This window comes from Eschscholzia californica, unplaced genomic scaffold, assembly GCF_041429995.1.
Source record: "Eschscholzia californica isolate CP2 unplaced genomic scaffold, dmEscCali1.0.p SCAF_1, whole genome shotgun sequence".
NCBI lineage: Eukaryota > Viridiplantae > Streptophyta > Magnoliopsida > Ranunculales > Papaveraceae > Eschscholzia > Eschscholzia californica.
The window spans coordinates 67,172,795-67,196,164 of record NW_028238198.1 but is presented as its reverse complement, the minus strand read 5'-3'; the positions used below and the strand labels follow the sequence as shown (position 1 = coordinate 67,196,164).

Genomic DNA, 23,370 nt, shown 5'->3' with positions numbered 1-23,370 from the left:
TGAAATCAATTGAAGAAAATGTTGATAAACCATCAAAGGCATCAGGATGTCTTCTTCTACTTCCGGTAAAATCGATTATTTGTGTGATTTATTAACTTTGTGTAATTTGATTACTTAGTCTGAACTGTATAACAACTATTCTACTTTTAACTTTATGCAGTTTTGGTTTTGTGAGCATACGAACCTCTATAGAAGAATCCATCAAAAGAAGGACAAATGTCCTCGAATTCTGAGATGGAGTCTGGATCACATGAAGCTTGATTTTCTTCAAACATTAGAAGAAATATCAGAGAACCAGGTATGTTATAATATTCTCCTAAATTTTTATTTGCATACTGTAGTCATTTTATTTATGCAACCACATGTTTGCAAACATGTCTTATGCAACCATGTGTTTGCAAACATGTCTTATGCAACCATGTGTTTGCAAACATGTCTGATGCAACCATGTGTTTGCAAACATGTGTTATGCAAACAATTGTTTGTATAACACAGTGGTGCAAACAACATACTGTTAGTTGCATATGATGTTTTCATATGTTTAAGGCGTTCTGAAATTTGCAAACATACTGTTCAATTTCAGGTTTCAGATAATTTTATGTTTCCACTCTCTGAAAGTGAAGAAGAGTTGATTGCTGGTGGAATATTAACTATTTCAAATGCTGATGATTTGTATTCGAAGCATCTTGAAGAAAAAGTAAGGAAACTTGAAGCTGATTGTGAAGAAAAGAAAAGAGCTTTGAAGTTTAAAGATGAAGAAATAGATAAGTTGAAAGAAGAACTGTACTGCATAAGAGAATCAAATTTGATTCTTATCAAAGAAAATGAGCAATTGAAAGCTGCAAAACAAACAAAGTGCAGTGAAGAAGTTGATGAGAACATGTCAAAGATGAAGTCAGCTACAAAGTCAAAAAGTACTGAAAAAAAAGTAGCTTCAAAGTCAAAAGGTACCATCAACATGAAGGGTTTGAATGATGGAGATCAAGTAAGTTCAGAAAAACAAAATCAGGAGGTTGGTACAAAGACTAACCTAAAAAGGAAAGAAAAGGATGAAACTTCGGACTTTGATACATCTGAGAAGAAAGAATCCAAGTCAAAGAAGTTAAAAGTAAAATGCAACATAACAAGGGGTTCTGCAATTGAGAAGGTAGAAGTAACTGAAGATACTTCGAAAACTCTAACTGTTGTGAGAGATAATGATGCATTTGCTAAGTGGGATACTTCGGAAATTTGGAACCTTATCAACAAAGAAGAAATGAATATAGTTAAAGAATTCTATGCATTGGCAAACAAAAGGTAATGACAAATTTACTTCAAAATTTATTTTTAATTCTGTGAGTTGCAACACATTTACTTTATGCAAACATTGATTTGCAACAAATGCCATGCAAACAGTTAGTTGCATACACTGCCATGCAAACAGTTAGTTGCATACACTGCCATGCAAACAGTTAGTTGCATACTCTGGTCTGCAAACAATGAGTTGCAATAAGTAAATGCAAACAGTGGGTTGCAATCTATTTTTGAACTAATTACATTGTATATGTTTTGTAGTTCAATTGCATGGAACAGGAATACAAACATAATCATCCTTGGAGAATACATTGAAGCACTACTTATGAATCAGTTTGTTGACAGTCAAATAATAGATTGGTATATTTTACATAAACTGAAATTCAACAAATTCACAACTGTTTTCAGTTCAACTATATGGGTAAGTTATTTAAATCATTACTAATTTGTATTTGTTTTAGTTTAGTTTTCTAATTAGATGAACCACATTATATTTGTAGACATTGATGAAATTTAATGCTTCCAAAGGCACAATTGAAGAGTTGGTAACCAAGAAGCTGAAAGAAGGTTATAGAAAGAGTAGTCCTTGGTTTTTATTTCCATTCAACACAAGTTCTGCAGATGGAAGTAATGAAGGGTTCCATTGGCACCTTGTTGCTTTCGACAGAATGCATCAAAAATGGTTTCATTATGATTCTATGAAGAACACACCAAAGACAACTGCACGATGTTCAAAGGATGCAAAGTTATTCATTAATGCTTTGGTGGACAAAATCAATGAACTAGAATTGACAGATAAACCCCTCAAAAAAAATGAAAAGATCACAAAAGTAAAATGCCCAAAACAGCAAAATTCGTAAGTATAAACTTATTGATTTTTATTTCATTATGTTTGCCATAAAAATTATGAATGTTAATTAATTTATCATGTAATGTAGGGTTGATTGTGGAATGTATGTGCTTCTATATGTCGAAAGATTCAAAAGAGGTGAATTCCCAGAGTCTAATGTAGAATGGCCTGAAGATATGGATAAGATGGCATCCAGAAAGAGAGCTGAAATTGCAGTTTCAATCTTGAGTGATTCTGTAAACAAACCTTGGGTTTCAGGAGCAATTAGTGAAGATTAAAACTCTGCATTATTGATTAACATTTGAATATTGATATGGTAAAATTTGATTTTCTTAATTTTGTTTAAAAGATGATGGGAGTGTTTGAACATCAGGATTTAATATAATTAGGTAATATGTTTGTTTAAATCTCAATGCAAATGAATGTTTTTCAAAAGCTAATGTTACACTCAGGTCAATCCCAGATTAGCATAGCATTAAGTTAAGTTATTCATCTATGAATCTTATACAATGTGAACAATAACATATATATTAAATGTATAATGAATGTTTTTCAAAAAATCGGGGGCTTCGCCCCCGAACCCCCATAATTTATCTTTTGTTTAATGACTGCTTGCAATAAACAAACAAAATGCAAACAACATTTTCATTAAATTTATTTGGAGAAAACTCTTTGAAGGCACTGGCTTGTATGGACATATCGATGCAAACAAATAGTTGCATTTCACACAGATGCAAACAAATAGTTGCATTTCACACAGATGCAAACAAATGGTTGCATTCACACAGATGCAAACAAATGGTTGCATTTCACACAGATGCAAACAAACGGTTGCATATCAAATTGTTCCCATCAGGCCTGCAACACAGTAACCTAAAATGTATACCTAGAACAGTTACCTGCAACACAATACATTTTCATACATTTAACCAAAACAAACATATCATATTGAAATGTCAAATAATCCTTTACATAGAGTAACAATAAAGAAATGAATGTCAAAATAAATCTTAATTCAATATTGCTGCACACGTTCTTTTGTTGTGATGCGATAACTTGCCACAACGTCCACATTTTCTCTTCTTCTTAAACTTGGCTGCTCCAGCACTCTCAATTCTCACACTCCTTGGCCTACCAGGTGGTCTCTTATTTGATGGTGGATTGATTATCGTCTCATTTGTTGCAAACTCCTTGGGTTCATCACTGTTTGGAATGGGGATAATGGCGTGTTCATAAGTTTTCTTGAAGCTCTCGGTCGTAAAATATTGTTCAACAAATGTATCCATAGGTCGTCCATCATACTTGATAGCTATAATAGCATGCTCACATGGGAGGCATTCTACTTGCCATTTCAAACATGAACAGTAGAACGAACTCAAATCAACTAACTGGCTTGGTGTTGAAAAGATCTCATATACAAATTTCGATGATTTTACAACCTTCCATGTAGAGCCGAACTTACGCCTTTGTCTTATGATTTTATCTATCTCCGGACACAACAAACTAGTCCATTTTCCAGCTAGTTCAAGTCTTGTTTGCATCATTTCCATCATTCGTACACGAATGATTTCTAACATTAGAACTATCGACATGCCCCTTTCCTCTCTAATCCAGGAATTATAACTCTCACATAAAGATGAACAAACCTCACCATACCTTTTACCGACAAAATAAGAGTTTGCCCATTTTTCAAATGGGCAATTCTTAAATAAATCCGTTAAACGTCTACCACCTACTAACTCCATCTCTTTAAAATGAATGATAAATTCATCCTTAGTCAACGCACGAGCAGCCCGATATAACAAAGACTCAATGTAATCTGCTCTTTGAGCACCATAACCAATTGCATTAACTAAGTTGTTCCTAATATGCCACACGCAATAACTATGGTGGGCATCTGGAAAAAGATCACTAACTCCTTTGATAATACTCGGGTGACGATCAGATAAGAAAGTATATGTACGACTTCTATCAACAACACGAGCCAAATTCTCCAAAAACCAATTCCAATTTGAATTGTTTTCAACACTAACAACAGCTAAAGCAATAGTAAAAAATCCTGAAAAAGAAAACGTAGTTAAATAAATAATTGCAACTAGAAGACTTGTTAAACAAATTCATTAACTTACAAATCATACCTTCATTGCCATTCTTTGCACAAGCTGTTAGCAAAGTCCCCTTATATTTGGATTTAAGATGCGTCCCATCAATCCAAATAACAGGCCTGCAGTACTTAAAGCCATGAATACAAGCCTCGTATGCTATAAAAACCCTTTCAAACTGATAAGTGTCCATATCAAGTTGTAGCTGCACATAACTACCAGGATTCCACTTCATAATGGACTTCGTATACCAATCAAGTTTAGCATATCCAGATTCCTCATCACCAAATGCAGAATCAAGTGCTTTTTTCTTTGCATTATAAGCAATATAATACGGGATTTTAATACCATAATCTGATTGGAAAGTAGTAATAATAGCCTTGTTTTTCTTTTTCGGATCAACCTTTACTTCACTTTCTATCAAATTAGATACAACACGAGAATGAACTGCTGGCTTGTTTATATCAGTAAACCCCCCACCACAAGTGTGCTCAGGAACATATTTCTTCAAATAAAATAACGATGAAATACCAAACCTTGAACAACCATGAACCTTCCACCCACAACCCTCAACCGGACATACTGCTACTACCCTATGAGCATGGTTCCTCTTCATTCTATACCCAAAACCAAATTTGATGCAATATCTATTCAATGCAAACCTAAATTGATCAGCACCTCCTTCAAACTTCTGACCAACTTCAGTAAACACAGATCCCCAAGATTCAGACCGGAGAGGATGTTGGAACAACTTCGATGAAGAATCAGCTTGAGTAAAACAAGATGAAGCACTAGATGACTCAACTAATTCCATTTCCTGAACATCAAAACAAATCTGTTAACAATGCTGCAAATACAAAAGCAATGTTCTACTCAATTGTGCAAACACGAGTTGCAGTTCTACCCAAATTGTGCAAACACAATTTGCAGAACAAAATTCATTAGAAATTGATAATCGTCAGAACCAACAAACAAATGTATGAAAAAAATCAAAACACTAAACATAAAGCAATCTATAATACATAAACAAAACAAACATATATAGGTTTGAAGATTCATCAAGTATAGGAATATAAACAGAGGAAACAAATCAAAAGATAAATAACAATCTATAATATAAATACAACTAGGTTAAAGATGAAGAAAACTAACTTACAGTGAAGAAGATGAAGACGATGAACTGAGGAAACGAAATCGAATAGTTGATGAACAAATCACGGGACGAATACTAAAACTTCCGCAAGATGAAAAACCCTAATTCTTTGTATAAAAAGAAAACCAAGATAAGAAGAAGAACTAGAACTAAATATGAATCAGTGATGGAAGCAACTTCAAATCATCTTCTTTTCTTCGTCTTCTCCCCAATCAAAATCGAAAATCTGTGCCCTATTTCTCCCGTCGAGTTGCAGTCATGAGGTAGAGAGAGAGAGCAAAATAGACCTAAGGGTATTAATGGAATATTGATAAAATTCTTTTAAACTTTTGACCTGAATAATAATTAATGAAATTATTTTAAACCTAACCTCTAATTAGCCTTAATATTTTGGTAGGAAAGCCCTAATAGTAAAAGATTAGGGCTTTTTTAGCTATTTTGAAATTATTTACTACCTAATGACTCATTTCCCACATATTATTTTGGAAATAAACCTTATAAAGAAGAGAGAGAAGAAGGCATGAGGATTTTCTTGAAGATAACAGAATCATGAGGATTTTCATAGATTAATGGTAGTTGTTTCTAAAGATGATATTTCGAATAGAGAAGGAAAGAGAACATCAAAGATAGAAAGAGGATTTTACTAAGAAATTGTCAAAGGGATAATCTTCTCAATACTAGAAATTAATGAAACAAGAAGGAAAGAGAGCTTGATTGAGATCCTTTTGGACAGAGAATATAAAGAGAGATAAGAGAAACCGAGAGATGGTGAATGAAGATTTTTTGGAAGGTTTTTTATGAAGATTTTATTTGGGAATTTTGGGTTTTTCTTCTTCAATCTCTATAAAACAGGGAGCTCTTGATCAGATAGGACATCTCATCTTTTGGGGGGACAGAAATTACCAGAGACCTTGGACAGGAAACAAGGTTATATTCTTCTTCTTCTCAGATCATAAAAGATAGATTTTTAGAGAGAAGAGAAGAACAGTAACTACATTTTACAGAAAGAGGGAATTGAAAAAAAAAAAACAGAGGTGCAAGGGCATGAAAAACAAGGATGTTCCTCATCAACTAACCATCATCTTCTATCCTCTTTTCTTTCTTTTCTTTGTGAGAGAGTGAAGAGAGTAAACAGAGAGAAAGAGAGGTGGTTGTTGTAGAGAGAGAGAGAGAGAGAGAGAGAGAGAGAGAGAAAGAGTTCAGAGGAGTATTCAAAGAGCAATTTTTATTATTCATTATAAATTTATCATCTTATCTTTTCCATTCCATTCATTGTATCAAAAACAGTTTCAGAAAAAGTGTTGCTAAAAGAAAGAGAGAGAATAAGAAAGAAAACAGAGAAGTGCTTCATCTTCAAATACTTGGTGATTTCTAATTTACTTTTGTTTTTAATTTTGATTCATGTGATGGAACTCTTTATGATATCCTTGATGAGTATGAATAGCTAACCTTTCTTTTGTCTAGGGTTTTGGATGAAGTTTGAAATTTGCATGAGATATTGATTTATGAATTCATTAGTTTGTTAAGTATCTCATATGCATTGATGTTCGACAATATTCGTGATTCCATCGTCAATTACATTTTCGAGTTGATTCGTCATATTTAGAATAGTCTCTTTAATGGCCAATACTTCTTAGGTAATAGTCGATTGTTGTGACGGGTATAATCTTTCATTACTTATGCTTCTTGAAGCTTGATCCACCATGTTTAGGTTAGGTTCTTTAATGGTGGATACTTGCTAGTTGATAGGTAATAGTTAGAGTTGTCAGAAAATTGATCATGTTGAGCCATACAAAGATATTAGATTTAAATCGATCCTTATGTATGTTTAGACTGGATTCGAAACCCTAGGTCCTCTCCCCCATTGATCTGTTTACCGGTATTATTTTTCTTCGTTATTTTAGTATTTGATTTTAACATCACCAAAACAATTTTCAAAGAAAATCTTATTACTTCCAAGTCTTAGAATAGGTTTCACTTAGTCTCTGAGGAACGAACCGGACTTACAGGAACTATCACTTGACGCCCGTATACTTGCGGGTGGTGACCTATTTAGGAAACTTTCTAGGCCCATCATCTCTCTCATCAACTGTTGTTTTTGCATGTGAAGTGAGTGATCTCACGATTGCAATGGAGAAACCGAGAGGGGAGAAGCTAGAGTAATCGGTTTAACAGAGAAGAGTTTAGAGATTTAAATTCAATTATATTTCTCTGTGTATTTAGGGTTACATAATGATGTATATATATAGGTATACATTAGATAAGCACAAGGTGAAGATACATAAAGATACATCAAATCTAAGATAGCTATGGTTGTGATCTTTGGTGAGGCCGGTTGAGATCTTGCATGCGTGTATGGGTCGACTTGGGTCGACTATAATGGTGCCCGGTTGACCGGTTGATCATATGGGTCGAATACCCATAATACTCCCCCTCAAGTTGGAGCGGAGAGAGAAAGAACGCCCAACTTGCCAACTGTCTTCGAAAAAGCGTCAGCTCCTAAAGGTTTAGTAAATATATCCGCCAGCTGTTCCGTTGTTGGTGTATACTTTGTTGCAATGAGATTTGATTTAAGCTTTTCACGAACGAGGTGACAGTCTATCTCTATATGTTTTGTTCGTTCATGAAAAACAGGGTTGTCGGCAATATGAAGAGTCGCGCGGTTGTCACAGTGAATTGTCATAGGAGAAGAGTGATCAACTCCTAGATCCTTAAGGAGATATTTAAGCCACTGTAGCTCACAAGTTAAAGTGGCTAGAGCGCGGTATTCTGCCTCAGCAGAAGAACGAGCAACGGTGTGCTGTTTCTTGGACTTCCAGGATAACGGAATGGATCCTATCATGGTGAAATAACCCGTCGTAGATCGACGGGAGGATGGACAACCAGCCCAGTCAGAGTCACAGTAACCAGAGATGTGGAGGGAACTGGATGATGAAAGGAAAATGCCATTGTCCAACGTACCCTTGATATAACAAAGGACACAATGGGCCGCATCTAAGTGGACGGAGGTAGGATTCTGCATGAACTGACTAAGATTATTAACGGCGAAGGTGATATCAGGCCGGGTAACGGTTAGATAGATTAAGCGACCCAGTAATCTACGATAAATGGTAGGATCAGTAAGAGGGGTGCCATCAGTGGAAGTTAGACGAAGTTTCTGCTCCATTGGAAAAGGCGAAGGGCGAGCAGCAGTGAGACCCGAGTCTTGAAGAATATCAAGAGCGTATTTACGTTGACATAAAAAAATGTCAGAAGAAGAACGGGAGACCTCGATGCCTAGAAAATAATTTAGGTTACCTAGATCTTTGATGGAAAAGACATTGCCTAAACCAGATTTTAGCTCTGAAATTGCTAAGTCATTATTTCCTGTAATGATGATGTCGTCAACATATACGAGAACATGAATAATGACATTAGATTTGAAGTAAGAAAACAGCGAATAATCGGAAAGTGATTGAACAAATCCTTTATGAACTAGGGCGGAGGAAAATTTCGAAAACCTTTGTCTTAAAGCCTGTTTAAGGCCATAAATGGACTTACTGAGCTGACAGACACGGTTCTCCCCCTGAATGGAATAACCGGGTGGTAATTTCATAAAGACCTCTTCGTCGAGGTCACCTTGTAGAAATGCGTTATTCACATCAAGTTGATGGAGAGGCCAATGTTTAATAGCCGCAAGAGATAGTAGGACACGAACGGTTACAAGTTTAGCAACCGGAGCAAAGGTGTCATGATAGTCAAGGCCTTCGACTTGCGTATAGCCCTTCACAACAAGACGGGCTTTGTAACGATCAATGGACCCATCAGGTTTAAATTTGATCTTATACACCCATTTGTAACCAATTGGTCGCTTGTCATGTGGAAGGGTGACTAGGGACCATGTGTTATTAGATTCCAAAGCTTGAATTTCTTTGGTCATTGCGTCTCTCCAATGGGGAAACTTCATTGCTTGAGAAAATGAGGATGGTTCATTTTTGGACAAGACGGAGGCCAAAAAAATTTTGTGGGTCGTGGATAGATTAGTGGCCGAGAGGGATTGGGATAATGGATAACGTACATGTGATGATGTACTGGAAAATGGGAATACATTGGTATTGCAAATGTAGTCATCCAAGTGAGAGGGTGGACGACGAAGTCTCTAAGGCCGTGATGAGGGTTCAGAAATATCGAGTGGAGGAGAAGGCTCCACGTCATCATGTTGGATCGGGACAACTGGAAAATCATCCAAGTTGGCGGGAGAAGCTGCGGCTGAAGAAGACGAGGTGCCTGCAGAAACGGGCGTGCCTGCAGAATCGGGTGTTGCAGCAAGCGGCCCTGGTGACGTATGAGAGTGGGTGCCCGAAGAGGGTCCAACAGTGTTGTCTGTGGGCGCCGCTTCAGAGGTCCCAACGGTATTGTCTGTCGGTTCTGTAGGCACACCAGACTGGTCAGAGACCGTGGTTGTTCCAGTCGTGGGAGCAATCGAAGGGGCTTGCTTAGGAAAAATAAAGGAACCATCGTCCTCAATTGATATAAAAGGTGTCGGGTTTTGATGTTTAAGAGGATTAGATGGTTGTGAAGTCATCGAAAAGGTTGATTCGTGGAAAGTGACATCACGAGAAATTATGATACGATGTGATCGTAAATCGAAAAATTTATAACCTTTCTGCCCATGTGGATATCCCACGAAAATAGCCGGATTGGCTCGAGGATCCAACTTCGTAGAAGGGGAAGGTATGCGGGCAAAGCATAAGCAACCAAATACACGAATGTGGGAGAAGGAAGGCGGGGTAGTAATTTTTCATGGGGAGAAATACCATGAAAAATTGGTGTTGGTAGTTTATTGATCAAATAGACCGCCGTTAAAACACATTCTCCCCAAAAGGAGAGTGGGATATTGGCTTGAATTCGAAGAGAACGAGCGACCTCTAAGATATGACGGTGCTTACGTTCAACAACCCCGTTTTGTTGAGGGGTGTAAGTACAACTCCGTTGGTGGATAATCCCATGTTCGGAAAACCAATGTTGAAGATCATTGCTCATAAATTCAGTCCCATTATCGGAACGGAATTTTTGGAGTAGAGGGAAAACTAATGTACAATTTCCCGAGTTAATTGTTTTGATTTTTGTTCGAAATTGAGTAATAACATAATTAAAAAAATGAGTAATCCAAGTCTTAGTCTCGGATTTGTTATGCATGAGAAATACCCATGTTGATCGAGAAAAGTCATCGATGAGTGTTAAGAAATATCGGCAACCGGAAGTGGAGGGTACCGAAAAGGGTCCCCATACATCCGCATGGATGAGTTGAAAAGTGTGAGAAGACGTAGAAGTGCTAATTGGAAAAGGTAAACGCGTTTGTTTTGATTGAGGACAAATAACACACGGAACTTTATTTTCATTAATAATAATAGAGCGCATACAAGGAATACGGGAAGCAAAATATTTATAACGAGAAATAGAGGGGTGGCCTAGGCGCCAATGCCATAAATCAAAAGAACTAACACAACGATTACTACTAGAACAAGAAATAGAAAATATCCTAGGTTCCGTGTGGAGAAAATATAATCCTTCATGACAATCACCAAGTCCAATCGTCCTTGTCGTTGCGAGGTCCTGAAAGACACAAGAAGAAGATCCAAATGCTACTACACAATTAAGTGATTTAGTAATTTCAGAAACTGAAATGAGATTAAATTTGAATGACGGAATGTGAAAAACATTACGAAGAAATAATGTAGGAGTAAAACGAATTGATCCTATGTGATAAACTCGAACTCGAGTGCCATCCGGAAGTCTCACAAAATAATTTGGAGGGGCCAACGAAAAGTCGGAAAAACGAGAAAGGTCAAAGCAAATACTTTTAGCCGCTCCCGAGTCAACGACCCATGGAGCAAAGAAAGACGACTTACTTGTCAAGTTGACTGCTGGATCGGTCTTGCTGGAGGTGCCTGTAGCCGGTTGGGATGAGCTGGGTTGTGCACGCTGCTGTTCAATGAGATTAAGGAGGTACTGGTACTGGTACTGGTACTGGTCCAGGGACATAGAAGTTGCTGAAGTCACCACCGAGCCTGGGGCGTCGTTAGAGACAGAACCCGCTAATGGGCCTGTTCTGTTTTTGGTCGGGTAACCGTGTAGCTTATAGCACGTCGACTGAAGGTGGCCATGCAACTTACAAAAATCACAAAATGGCCGGGGTCTCTTCACCTTTGGTTTGTCGAACCGATCGGGACGAGACCCAGGTCGGCCATCATTGTGACCGACGGCGAAGGAAGCAGCCTCAACAGTGGTGGGAGAAGAGTTCACGATGGTTTGTTGTATCTCCTCTTGCTTGACTAACGAGTGAATCTTTAAAAGAGAGGGGAAGGGATCCATCAATAGGATTTGACTCCTAATGTTCGAGAAACGGTCATGAAGACCTTGGAGAAATTCCATTGATCGATCTTGATTAGATCGATCGATGATTGACTTTTCATGTCCGCAAATACACGGATCAATGGTCATTAGAGAAAGCAATTCGTCTTGGAGGGATTTGAGACGAGTAAAATACGAGGAGACATCGGAACCCTCCCTTTTTAAAGAAGCAATCGCCCTCTTGAGTTGGAAAACTTTAGGGGCGTTGGTTTGGTGAAAGCGGTCATGGAGGTTCTTCCATATATCCGCTGCAACATCGTCATAGAGGACGGAATCACGAAGATTAGGATCAATAGAGTTAGTGATCCAACTCACTACCAAATCATTACAACGCTCCCAAGAATGGAGGTCATTCGGATTGGTAGGTTTTGGGATAGTCCCATTGACAAAACCGAGCTTGTCTTTTGCTCGTAATGCTTTAGTCATCCCTAGACCACGAATGGTAGTTATCTCCACTAAGTAGAGGCGTTATCATCACCGTAGTAGGTGAGTCAGAAGGATGGACGGCAAATGGAGAAGATGTCGTTGAAATCGACATAGTTGTTTCAGAAGTGAATTCTTCAGGAGTCGTCATTGATAAAAAAAATAAAAATAAGGAATAGCTCTTATACCATGTGAAGTGAGTGATCTCACAATTGCAATGGAGAAACCGAGAGGGGAGAAGCTAGAGTAATCGGTTTAACAGAGAAGAGTTTAGAGATTTAAATTCAATTATATTTCTCTGTGTATTTAGGGTTACATAATGATGTATATATATAGGTATACATTAGATAAGCACAAGGTGAAGATACATAAAGATACATCAAATCTAAGATAGCTAAGGTTGTTGTGATCTTTGGTGAGGCCGGTTGAGATCTTGCATGCGTGCATGGGTCGACTTGGGTCGACTATAATGGTGCCCGGTTGACCGGTTGATCATATGGGTCGAATACCCATAATATTGCAGCATTAATTATTTTTTACAAACTAAATTGTATTTTGGCGAGAGGCCATAGCAATATGTATTTTGTTTGTTCTAAAGATATTTTGCTTTCAGCAAAATGTTGTTTTCTTTCCTAAGAAATACAATTTCAAATTTCAAAAAGGTGTCATGTCTTTATCACACACTTGATTTTAATTTTGGAGCAAAATACATTTTGTAACACCAATTCTCTCTGTTATGGCTCGTCATAAGTTAATTCTCTGTTATTCTATCTTTTCTTACACCGTTCTTACATTGTCTTCTTCTTCGCTAACAACTTGCTTAAGGATGACATTGACCTACTCGATCGATCATTTGAGGATCTGAAGATTCATTCGTCATATTCAGATCGCTGCAAGTATAAGCAAATTAACCATTAGAATATGAAATTAATTCAGCAACATAAACAAGAGATAAAAAAAAATAGGTATAATGATAAGATTCTCACCGAGTCGTTAATGGTGATCCGTGGGATGTGGGATATGATGTTCCAATCTTCTCCTTCACGCCAATGTTGTTCCTTCTTTAAGGAACTACTACTGATATACAGTTCTTGAAGATTTGTGAGATCATGGATGAAATGTGGGATACACATTAATGAATTATATTGTTCTATCTTCAACTTTCGAATTTGTTTGAGTTGTGAAATACCTCCGGGAAGTGATAGTTGATCGTAATTATACGCAGAACACGTCAAGGAAGCAAGGTTGGGTAAGATTGGTAATTGAGATATTGATGGACAATTATCTACAACTAAAAACTTAAGGTTTAGTAAGATTGGTAACTGAGATATTGATTGACATTTAGTTAAATTCAAGGATGCAAGGTTGGGTAAGATTGGAAACTGAGATATTGATGGGCAATTATTTATATCCAAGGATACAAGGTTGGGTAAGAATGGTAACTGAGATATTGATGGACAATTATTTATATCCAAGGATGCAAGGTTTGGTAAGACCATTGGTATTTCTAGAAGTGATGGACAGTTAGTTATATCCATCTTTCGGAGTTGTTGATGATCAGACAATGACTTCAACATTTTGCAGCTATCAAGATGTAAACTTTGGAGACAAGGAGTGAATTGGTAATTAAACACGACCATTTCGTCCGCTCCACGTATATGTATTTCTTGAATGGAAGAGTCTTTGTTCACAACCATCAATCTCAACTTGTTGAGACCTAAAATTTGGATTTTTTCGAGACATGGCATCATAGTAAGTTGTTGTTGGCTTCCATTGCTTCGATCTTCTTTTTCTTGTACCCCTACTAGGTCTAGTTCCTCTAATTCAACCATATTCCCACATGATAGAATTTTCAACTTGGGGAAAAGTATTGTTCTCGCACCTTGTTGCTGACGGTTATCATTGTATCTACCCGTACCACTTCCAAGGTGTGTTAGTTTCTTGGCTCCATATATCCTGAGATATTCTAGAGATGGTAGAAGTCCCAAAGTAGCAGGTAGTTCTATACATTTCATACAACGGTCCAATACCAACCTACGTAGATTGGGTAACATTGAACTGCTACCAATCCAACTTGGAAACTTCAAACCCGAGTAAGATTCTATCCCCAACTTTTCCAAGTTGGAATGCGGTCGAAGTTCCCTGAGAATATCTTCCACCTCTGAGCTTCCTTCTTCGTACCTTTCACTAAATTTTAAACATAGACTATTAAGATGTTTCTTTTTATTCATCTCTGCTTCTGAAATTTCATTCAGATTTTCCAACTTAGTAGGCATCTCGACAACCAATCTTCCTTGCAAAAGGTTAAGCACTTGAAGCTCTTTGATTTTGCATCCCTCCGTTCCCGTGCCAGGAGCAAACTTGCTTAGAGTACGAAGATACTTTAATTTCCCAATTCCTTCGGGTAAGTAACGTAATTTTGAAGTATTTTGAATCCCAAGATGTCTCAAGTTAACTAGTCTACCTATTCCTTTTGGAAGCCGACGGAGGTTAGAACAATGTGAAAGTTCTAAGGTTTGTAAATTGTACAAGTTACAGAGTGAATCGGGTAATTCTTTCAATAGAAGATTAGAAGACAAATCAAGGCATCGTAAGTGTACCAGTTTCTCAATCTCACTTGGGATGATATACAACTCACCACGCACTAAAGATAGTACCCTAAGACACCTTAGATGATCGAACATATAATTAGGCCAACATGAGGAAACCCCAAAAATTTTGAGAGTTCGTAGCTTCTTAACCTTACATACTGAGGATACTTGAAACTCTTCGGATACACGAGACAAACTTAAATGGTGGATATCTCTACCCATATTTATCAATTCGGTATCGCTATTTAACAATTCATTGTCCTCGTCAACAGTAAGAAATTTATTCTTCATGAGAAATTGTGCAAGATCATGAACAATATCGTGCATCTTGCAAAACATTATGGTTCCATCATTGTTTTTAACGAAATTTTGGAAAAATGATCGCATAGCTAAATCAACAAAATAACTTTCACCAACTGACTCTAGATCTTCATGACTTCTACTACTTGATGAGTTGAGAAAACCATGAGCCATCCATGACTTAATTAGCATGTCTTTTCTTATCTCACAATCTTTGGGGAATGTAACACAATATTGGAAACAATTTTTCAATGGTGGTGACAAGTCATTATAACTCAACAGTAGAGCAGGTTTTAAATAATCAGCTGCCTTGTGATCTAAGTCCCAAATATTACTATCCAAAAGACCTAACCATTCGTTTTTTGTTTTCTTGAAGCGTAAGAGGCTCCCTAAACTTTTTGCAGCAAGAGGTAAGCCTTTGCATTTCCTGGCCAGTTGATTACAAATGTCTCCCAGTTCATCGCACTCTTCTTTTTTTCTACCTTGAAACGCTATACGACTCACTAGTGAGCAGCAATCTTCGTCAGATAATTCTGGCAGACTATGTCGGTATGTCACGCCTATAATATCCGATACTATTCGACTTCTAGTGGTAACTAAAGTTCGACTTTCTAGTGCTCCATGCTTTAGAGAAAGTCTTAGAGGATCCCACTTGCTCTGGTCCTCATTCCACACATCATCGAGCACGAGCAAATATCGTTTTCTTTCAAGAGATGCACATAATGAGTTGTGCAATTGATTATTCCACTGGGAACAATCTTGTGGGATTCTTCCACCAGCCTCTTGGATGATAGCTTTGGCCACTTTAGTAATATCAAAAGGACTAGACACACAGACCCACATAGTCTTTTCGAAATATGTTTTCACCTTGTCATGGTTAAAAACTTTTTGGGCAAGGGTGGTCTTGCCAACTCCGCCCATCCCAACTATAGAAATGATCTGGGGTACTCGATTAGTACTACTCTCATGAATGCCTAATAGTTTATCCAGGATGGTCTCTTCGTCGTGATCACGGCCACATATATCCTCCACATCAATAATAGAAGTAGTATTTAATCGACCGTCATTAAATAGTTTAACAGGATTCGGAATTGACTGGAACTTAACTATATAATCTTCTATCAATTCCGATCCCTTTCTTATTTCTTGAATTTTAGAATCGATGTCATGACGTAAAGGAATCATTTTAGAACTAGATAAGGAAGATACCTTCTTTTTGTGGTTCGTCTTATGTTGGTCGGCATCGCTGCTGCCGTGATCAGCAACTCTAGCCTCGGACACTTGTGCTCTTATTTTAGTTTCAGTTATCCACTCATCTAGGAAGTCTTCCATGTCGTAAAAAACTTCTTTCAAATTTTCTAACCATAAGTTTACGGCTTCTTCATGGATTTTTCTTCGCTCAGCTTCATTGATCATAGCTTTGATAATCAGCAAAGTTTGGGTCAGCTTGTCAATCTCATCTCTAACACCTCTCACCAGCTTCACTTGTTGTTTGACCTCATCCAGAAGGTTTAGAGTTCCCAAATACTCAATCAGAAGGGAAACAATTGCTTCAGCCATTTCATCCAACAAGAAGATTGAATATTAACTTGAGAGCCAAGCAATTCTTGATGAGAGAGAGGTTAAGGTTCCCAAGTTAAAGTACTGATTCAATGTCAATGGAATATAAGTAACACATATCACACTAGGAAAGATGCCAATTCCTATTGCAACAAAATAAAAAAAGAAAAAGGTCATTCTAGGTAGCAATTATTGATATTTTGGTTGCAAAACACAGTCATAAGGTCTCTTTTTTTTTTTTACGGAAATGCTGGTTGGGGGCCAAAGCCCAAAGCCAAAGAAAAAGCAACCCAACCACATGCGGACATGTGGCGAAGAAAACTGCCTGATTCTTTCCATTTCCAAAATTTTATATTTAGGTCCCTCATTTAGTTTTCCGTCCCCCGGGTTTAGCTTTTAGTCCCTCCGTGTTTAGCTTTCAAAAATAAGATTTGGACAGTTGAAAGGACCCGATCATATCCAACAAACCTACGCCCAGCTGATCCTATTTTATCACTTTCGGTTACTCATTTTTTTTCGAGAAATCGACTATAATCTACGTTAGTCCTTACAAGGCAATGATACATCATGAAGATGTGATGAGCACGATAGCCGCCTAATTTAAACCATGAACGAGATAGGCCTAAAGTCCAACAACATGAAAGAGGACTAAAACCCGACAAATTTATTATATTATTTATTATATATATTGCCTAAATTACATGGGATAAATCTTGATGGCAAACTGTTTCCATTGAGACTCGATTCCACGTTTTCACGGACTTAAGAGGGGGTGTCCGACCGCTACTGTTGAACACTTTCGTTTACTAATTAAGTTCTCGAAAGTGTCAAATTACCTAAACTCCATTAAACATTGAAACCCCATAGCATCTTTATTTTTGGGTTCACATCTTACTAATTGATGAATACCAAGAGAGAGGTTCATGGTGGTCTAATAAGTTGGTCGACGGAGGGGCACCTGGCCGAAAACCAAGAGACAGGGGGAGAGAGGGGGAGATCTGGGCCTGAGTTTATTTTTGTTAGATATGATCTGGACCATTGAAAAGATCAACGATCCAGATCTTATTTTCTGAAAGCTAAACACGAAGGACTAAAAGCTAAATGTGGAGGGATTGAAAGTTAAATGTCGAGGGACTGAAAACTAAACACGAACAAATAAAGGACCAAAATATAATTTTTTCAAAGTAGATAGAATCATGCAGTTTTTCCCGCCGCGTGTCCGCTAATGGTTGGGTCGCTTTTTTATTCGCTTTGGGCTTTCGCTCCAAACAGCATTTCCTTTTTTTTATATAATTTAGGTTTAGGGTCCAAATAGACCCTTAAAAAAAACAGAAATTTAGTCCTTTTAGTGCAATCCCTATGCAAAACATAAATTCTTTGATTACTTATTTCATTCTAACACCCAAACTAACCTTTTATATAAAGATTTCAAAAATTATTTTTCACTCTTAACCCCCATAAATATCTCCTAACACAATCTCTTATTCTCTCTCTCTCTCTATCTCTCTCTCCACCTCGTACACAATTTGATATACTTCAAATTTTGGACGAACACTAGGATACTCCTTGTAAGATATATCTGCTTCTTGTAACTTCATCCGACTGCACCATACGACCATGACTGCCTACGTACCCTTTTATAGGATCAAGCCTACCGTAGTTCTACTAACCCTTCACATAAAGTTTACCTTGTCGCCATTACGCCCTTTCGAGCAACTTAACACGAGCCGATTTGTAGCAATTCCAGGCAATGCTGAAACTTGCTACATGTCACCACTTTTGTTAACATGTCCGCGGGATTCTCATCTGTGTGAACCTTCATGAGAGAAACATCACCTTCCTCTATGACATCTCGTACAAAGTGATACCTGACATCGATATGCTTAGTACGAGCATGATGGACCTGATTCTTCGCCAAGTGAATCGCACTTTGACTATCACACCATACATCTACGAACTCCTGCTTAATCCCTAGATCATCCAGAAGACTCTACAACCACAATGCTTCCTTCACACCCTCGGCCATAGCCATATACTCGGCCTCCGTAGTAGATAACGCAACTGTAGATTGTAACATCGATCGCCAACTAACTGGAGCTCCATGTACCCTAAATACATAACCAGTAGTAGATCGTCTTCTATCTAGATCGCCAGCATAATCTGAGTCAACATAACCGCTTACCTGACATGTGTCTCCACCAAAGCACAAACCCGTATCAACGGTACCCTTCAAGTACCTCAAGACCCACTTCACAGCTTCCCAATGTGTCTTCCCCGGGTTTGTCATAAACCTACTAACCACACTGACCGCCTGTGAAATATCCAGACGAGTACACACCAAAGCGTACATCAAACTTCCAACTGCACTAGTATACGGTACACGATCCATATGATCCTTCTCCACCGTAGTAGTAGGAGATTGTCTTCCCGAGAGCCTGAAGTGTGGTGCCAAAGGTGTTGACACCGCCTTTGCATTCTGCATCCCGAACCGAGAAACTACTTGTTCGATGTAACCTTTCTGACTCAAGTACAGTTTCTTACTTGACCGCTCTCTCTTAATCTCCATTTCCAGTATCTTCTTTGCAGCGCCCATGTCTTTCATCTCAAACTCTTGACTGAGTTGAGATTTCAACTTATCTATCTCCACCATGCTTCTAGAAGCAATAAGCATGTCATCCACATACAAATGGAGATAAATAAAGTCACCTTCACGAAGCTTCTTGATGTAGTCACTTCTGCGAAAACCATGCTTTAGCATGAAAAAATCAAATCGTTTGTACCATTGCCGAGGGGATTGTTTCAATACCCTCAACCCTATATCCCTCAGGTTGAGCCATATAAATTTCTTCTTCCAAATCACCGTGCAAGAAAGCGGTTTTAACATCGAGTTGTTCCAGCTCAAGATCACTGTGAGCAACCATACTCAATAGCACCCGAATAGAAGTATGTTTCACGACCGATGAGAAAATCTCATTCTAGTTGACCCCTTCTTTCTGTGTATAACCCTTGGCCATTAGTCTTGCCTTATACCTTGTACCCTTGATTTCGGAAGAATCCTCTTCCTTCTTGTACATCCATTTACTGTAGGGATTTACACCCTTCTACTAGTGTTTATAGCGGAAATATGACATCTAATGTCTACACTAGTATTCCCAGGATCACATGCAAAACTAGTAATTAATCTAATGGAGATAGTAGATTACCTTAATCGCTTTTCCCTCGAACTAGTTGAATTGATTGAAGAAGACCAAGAGCTTCAAGTGTAGCTCCTCTACTTGGGACACGAGGAATCAATTTGATCTCCCACCTTGTTGTATAGCTAGCACACCAATGGTGGTTGGAAAAGAAGAACACCTTCTTCTTTGACTAGATTGATAGTTAATGGGAATTAGCTCACTTTCTCCTCTCTACTTGATGTGGTAGAGTAAGAAAGCTTAGAGAGAAATTCCACACCTTATTCTCTGCCCTAAGAGTGTTTATATAGAACCCTAATAAGAATCCACCTCCTTTTAGGTTTCCTAAAACACCCTTTAGAATAAGATTTGGGGAAATAGTCGAAAATAGCAACTATTGGTATTTTCTCAATTCCCTAAGGAGGAGGTGGCCAAACACCACGAAAATTGGCAGATATAATGTTTATTATATCAGAAACTAACCCTCCAAAATTCAGCCCAATCCGAGTCCTAGAAGTACCCGAACCGGTCTAGGCCCAAAAACCCTGTTTTTGGCCTTTTTGTACTATCTTTGCCTAATTCCTTTTTAGGCCTATGAGATATGTTTATGGGACACTCCCATGCTTATATCTCACTCCCACTAGTCATATCCTAGATCAATTTGTCACTCTTATGTGTAACCCGTTGTAGGATCCGATCGAAGTTAGTCGCGAATTACTTCGTAATTCGACGATCGTAGTTGGTCTCTAGCTACAACTCTACGATCCCTAAATCAATCGGACTTGATGATCTTCCACATCAATTGTCCTATCCGACAAATTGTTCGCATTGTCACCTTGGTCGAAGGACATCTCCTTCAACTCCTTCATTTACACCCTTCTACTAGTGTTTATAGCGGAAATATGACATCTAATGTCTACACTAGTATTCCCAGGATCACATGCAAAACTAGTAATTAATCTAATGGAGATAGTAGATTACCTTAATCGTTTTTCCCTCGAACTAGTTGAATTGATTGAAGAAGACCAAGAGCTTCAAGTGTAGCTCCTCTACTTGGGACACGAGCAATCAATTTGATCTCCCACCTTGTTGTATAGCTAGCACGCCAATGGTGGTTGGAAAAGAAGAACACCTTCTTCTTTGACTAGATTGATAGTTATGGGAATTAGCTCACTTTCTCCTCTCTACTTGATGTGGTAGAGTAAGAAAGCTTAGAGAGAAATTCCACACCTTATTCTCTGCCCTAAGAGTGTTTATATAGAACCCTAATAAGAATCCACCTCCTTTTAGGTTTCCTAAAACACCCTTTAGAATAAGATTTAGGGAAATAGTCGAAAATAGCAACTATTGGTATTTTCTCAATTCCCTAAGGAGGAGGTGCTCAAACACCACGAAAATTGGCAGATATAATGTTTATTATATCAGCAACTAACCCTCCAAAATTCAGCCCAATCCGAGTCCTAGAAGTACCCGAACCGGTCTAGGCCCAAAAACCCTGTTTTTGGCCTTTTTGTACTATCTTTGCCTAATTCCTTTTTAGGCCTATGAGATATGTTTATGGGACACTCCCATGATTATATCTCACTCCCACTAGTCATATCCTAGATCAATTTGTCACTCTTATGTGTAACCCGTTGTAGGATCCGATCGAAGTTAGCCGCGAATTACTTCGTAATTCGACGATCATAGTTGGTCTCTAGCTACAACTCTACGATCCCTAAATCAATCGGACTTGATGATCTTCCACATCAATTGTCCTATCCGACAAATTGTTCGCATTGTCACCTTGGTCGAAGGACATCTCCTTCAACTCCTTCACACTACACCTCCGACCACCACCACAACCACCACGAAATAAAATAAAATCCATCAGCAAAGGGAAAACAAATTGAATGGCCAAGTTTGAAGCAAGGAGATGATGATCACATCTTCCAACTTTATTAATTAAATTATGTTAATCAATGTAAACAATTAAACCCTCATCCCATGAAAAATCAAAACATGCTTGGCTTGGAGGTAATGGAGGGAGACCACCTGAACCTGAACCAATTTCTCATCAAGTAAAGCTTAAAAATACATATTTCTCTCTCTACAACACCATAAATTTCATAATACCCACAACACCAGTAGATCCTCTTCAAAGAACAAACAATTGATTAAAAGGTCTGATCTCCTACTCCTTTCCTTCTAATATAACGAAACCCTAGATTCATGTTCTCCATAGCACCATGTTCAATATCTACTAGACATTAATCCTCCCAAGTTAAAAGCTCTGAATCTCCTTCATATCTTCCTAATCGGCGTTAAATTTCTGGATTGATTTCGGCTCAAAACCCTCGCCGGATCTGGCTAGGGTGAAACTCTCATTGTCGGCTGCATAAACAGAGAAGGAGAGAGGCGGCTGTAGTTGAGGAAAAAGAGAGAGAGAAAGCAGGGAAGAGAATGAGATTGAGAAGTTTAGAAGTTAGGGTTTTTTGGGTTAATAAGGGTAAGGGTATAACTGTCAAAAGTTTATTTCAGACTTAGTTATTCAGATTTAGAAAACAAACATCTTAACTTATAAAAAATTCAGCAAATTCAGATTCAACCAATTCAGTTCAGCTAATTCAGATTCAGACACACATAAAAAAACAAACAGCACCTTACTAAAAAGTTATGACCGTTTTCATATGTGATTCCAATTTGAATCTCTCTATTTTTTTGTTTTTTTGAAGTTGATGCTTCAGTATCTTAATATCAAATCTTCCTACAAATTCGTCCAACCAAAGGCACTCTTCATTCCAGTTCCAGACACTAGTCACGCATGACAATTAGTAAGGGTAATTACTAGTGGGCTTAAGTCAAATAGTCCCACCTAATTGTTTTTTTTTTATAAAAACACTCCAAAAGTGTGTTTTTTATTATTACTTTTTTTTTAGAATTCGGGTACGATCTACGTTAGTCGTTACAAGACATTGATGCATCATGAAGATGTAATAAACACGATAACCGCCTAATTTATATTTACACAAAGCCCTATATGGGCTAAAGCAAGCACCAAGGGCATGGTTCAACAAATTTGCTACTTTTCTATACTCATATGGTTTTCACAAGAGCAAGAAAAACCACTCCATGTTTGTGTATCACTCTAGTGCAGGCAGCATGATATTATTACTATATGTGGATGATATCATCCTTACAGGCAGCTCTGACTCTCAAATCAATTGTCTCATCAAGGAGTTGAGTATGGTTTTAAAATGAAGGACTTGGGGTCATTAGCTTATTTTCTGGGTATTGAAGTAACTCATACTCAACAACAAGGGTCTATCAGTCTCACACAGAACAAATATGCACTTCAACTACTTCAAAAAGCAGACTTATTGAATTCAAAACCATCAAAATTACCAGTATCAGATGGTAAAAGAGTCTCACTTACAGATGGAGATGAGCTACCAAGTCCAACAGAATACAGGAGTTTAGTAGGGGCTTTACAATACCTCACTTTGACCCGTCCTGATCTTTCCTTTGCAGTCAATTACGCCGCTCAGTTCAT

The 23,370-nt window shown here is 37.9% G+C and overlaps 3 protein-coding genes across 3 annotated transcripts; 1 reads left to right on the top strand and 2 right to left on the bottom strand.

The window, feature by feature from the left end:
* Positions 1–432: 432 nt before the first annotated feature.
* LOC147568487 (uncharacterized) lies at positions 433–2,421 on the top strand. Its single transcript, XM_086659947.1, has 5 exons — positions 433–480; positions 584–1,296; positions 1,555–1,714; positions 1,794–2,149; positions 2,232–2,421. Exons 1-5 carry the CDS (start codon positions 433–435, stop codon positions 2,419–2,421), a joined length of 1,467 nt encoding a protein of 488 aa, XP_086516073.1.
* A 732-nt stretch (positions 2,422–3,153) lies between these two features.
* LOC147568486 (uncharacterized) lies at positions 3,154–3,888 on the bottom strand. Its single transcript, XM_086659935.1, has one exon. The coding sequence runs from the start codon at positions 3,886–3,888 to the stop codon at positions 3,154–3,156; it is 735 nt and encodes a 244-aa protein (XP_086516061.1).
* An 8,907-nt stretch (positions 3,889–12,795) lies between these two features.
* Positions 12,796–16,880, bottom strand: LOC147568485 (disease resistance protein RGA2-like). The gene is made up of 2 exons (XM_086654922.1): positions 13,201–16,880; positions 12,796–13,104 (listed from the first exon to the last, which is right to left on the bottom strand). The coding sequence occupies exons 1-2, from the start codon at positions 16,663–16,665 to the stop codon at positions 13,084–13,086; spliced, it is 3,486 nt and encodes a 1,161-aa protein (XP_086511048.1). The 5' UTR covers positions 16,666–16,880; the 3' UTR covers positions 12,796–13,083.
* Positions 16,881–23,370: the final 6,490 nt, after the last annotated feature.

Bases quoted from the DNA above. Each gene is read 5' to 3' on its own strand.
- LOC147568487 (XM_086659947.1), top strand. From the start codon at position 433: ATGTCTGATGCAACCATGTGTTTGCAAACATGTGTTATGCAAACAATT. The intron at 481-583 runs GTTTGTATAACA...GTTCAATTTCAG, and splicing joins CATGTGTTATGCAAACAATT to GTTTCAGATAATTTTATGTT. The intron at 1,297-1,554 runs GTAATGACAAAT...TATGTTTTGTAG, and splicing joins TATGCATTGGCAAACAAAAG to TTCAATTGCATGGAACAGGA.
- LOC147568486 (XM_086659935.1), bottom strand. From the start codon at position 3,888: ATGGAGTTAGTAGGTGGTAGACGTTTAACGGATTTATTTAAGAATTGC.
- LOC147568485 (XM_086654922.1), bottom strand. From the start codon at position 16,665: ATGGCTGAAGCAATTGTTTCCCTTCTGATTGAGTATTTGGGAACTCTA. The intron at 13,105-13,200 runs GTGAGAATCTTA...TTATACTTGCAG, and splicing joins GGATCACCATTAACGACTCG to CGATCTGAATATGACGAATG.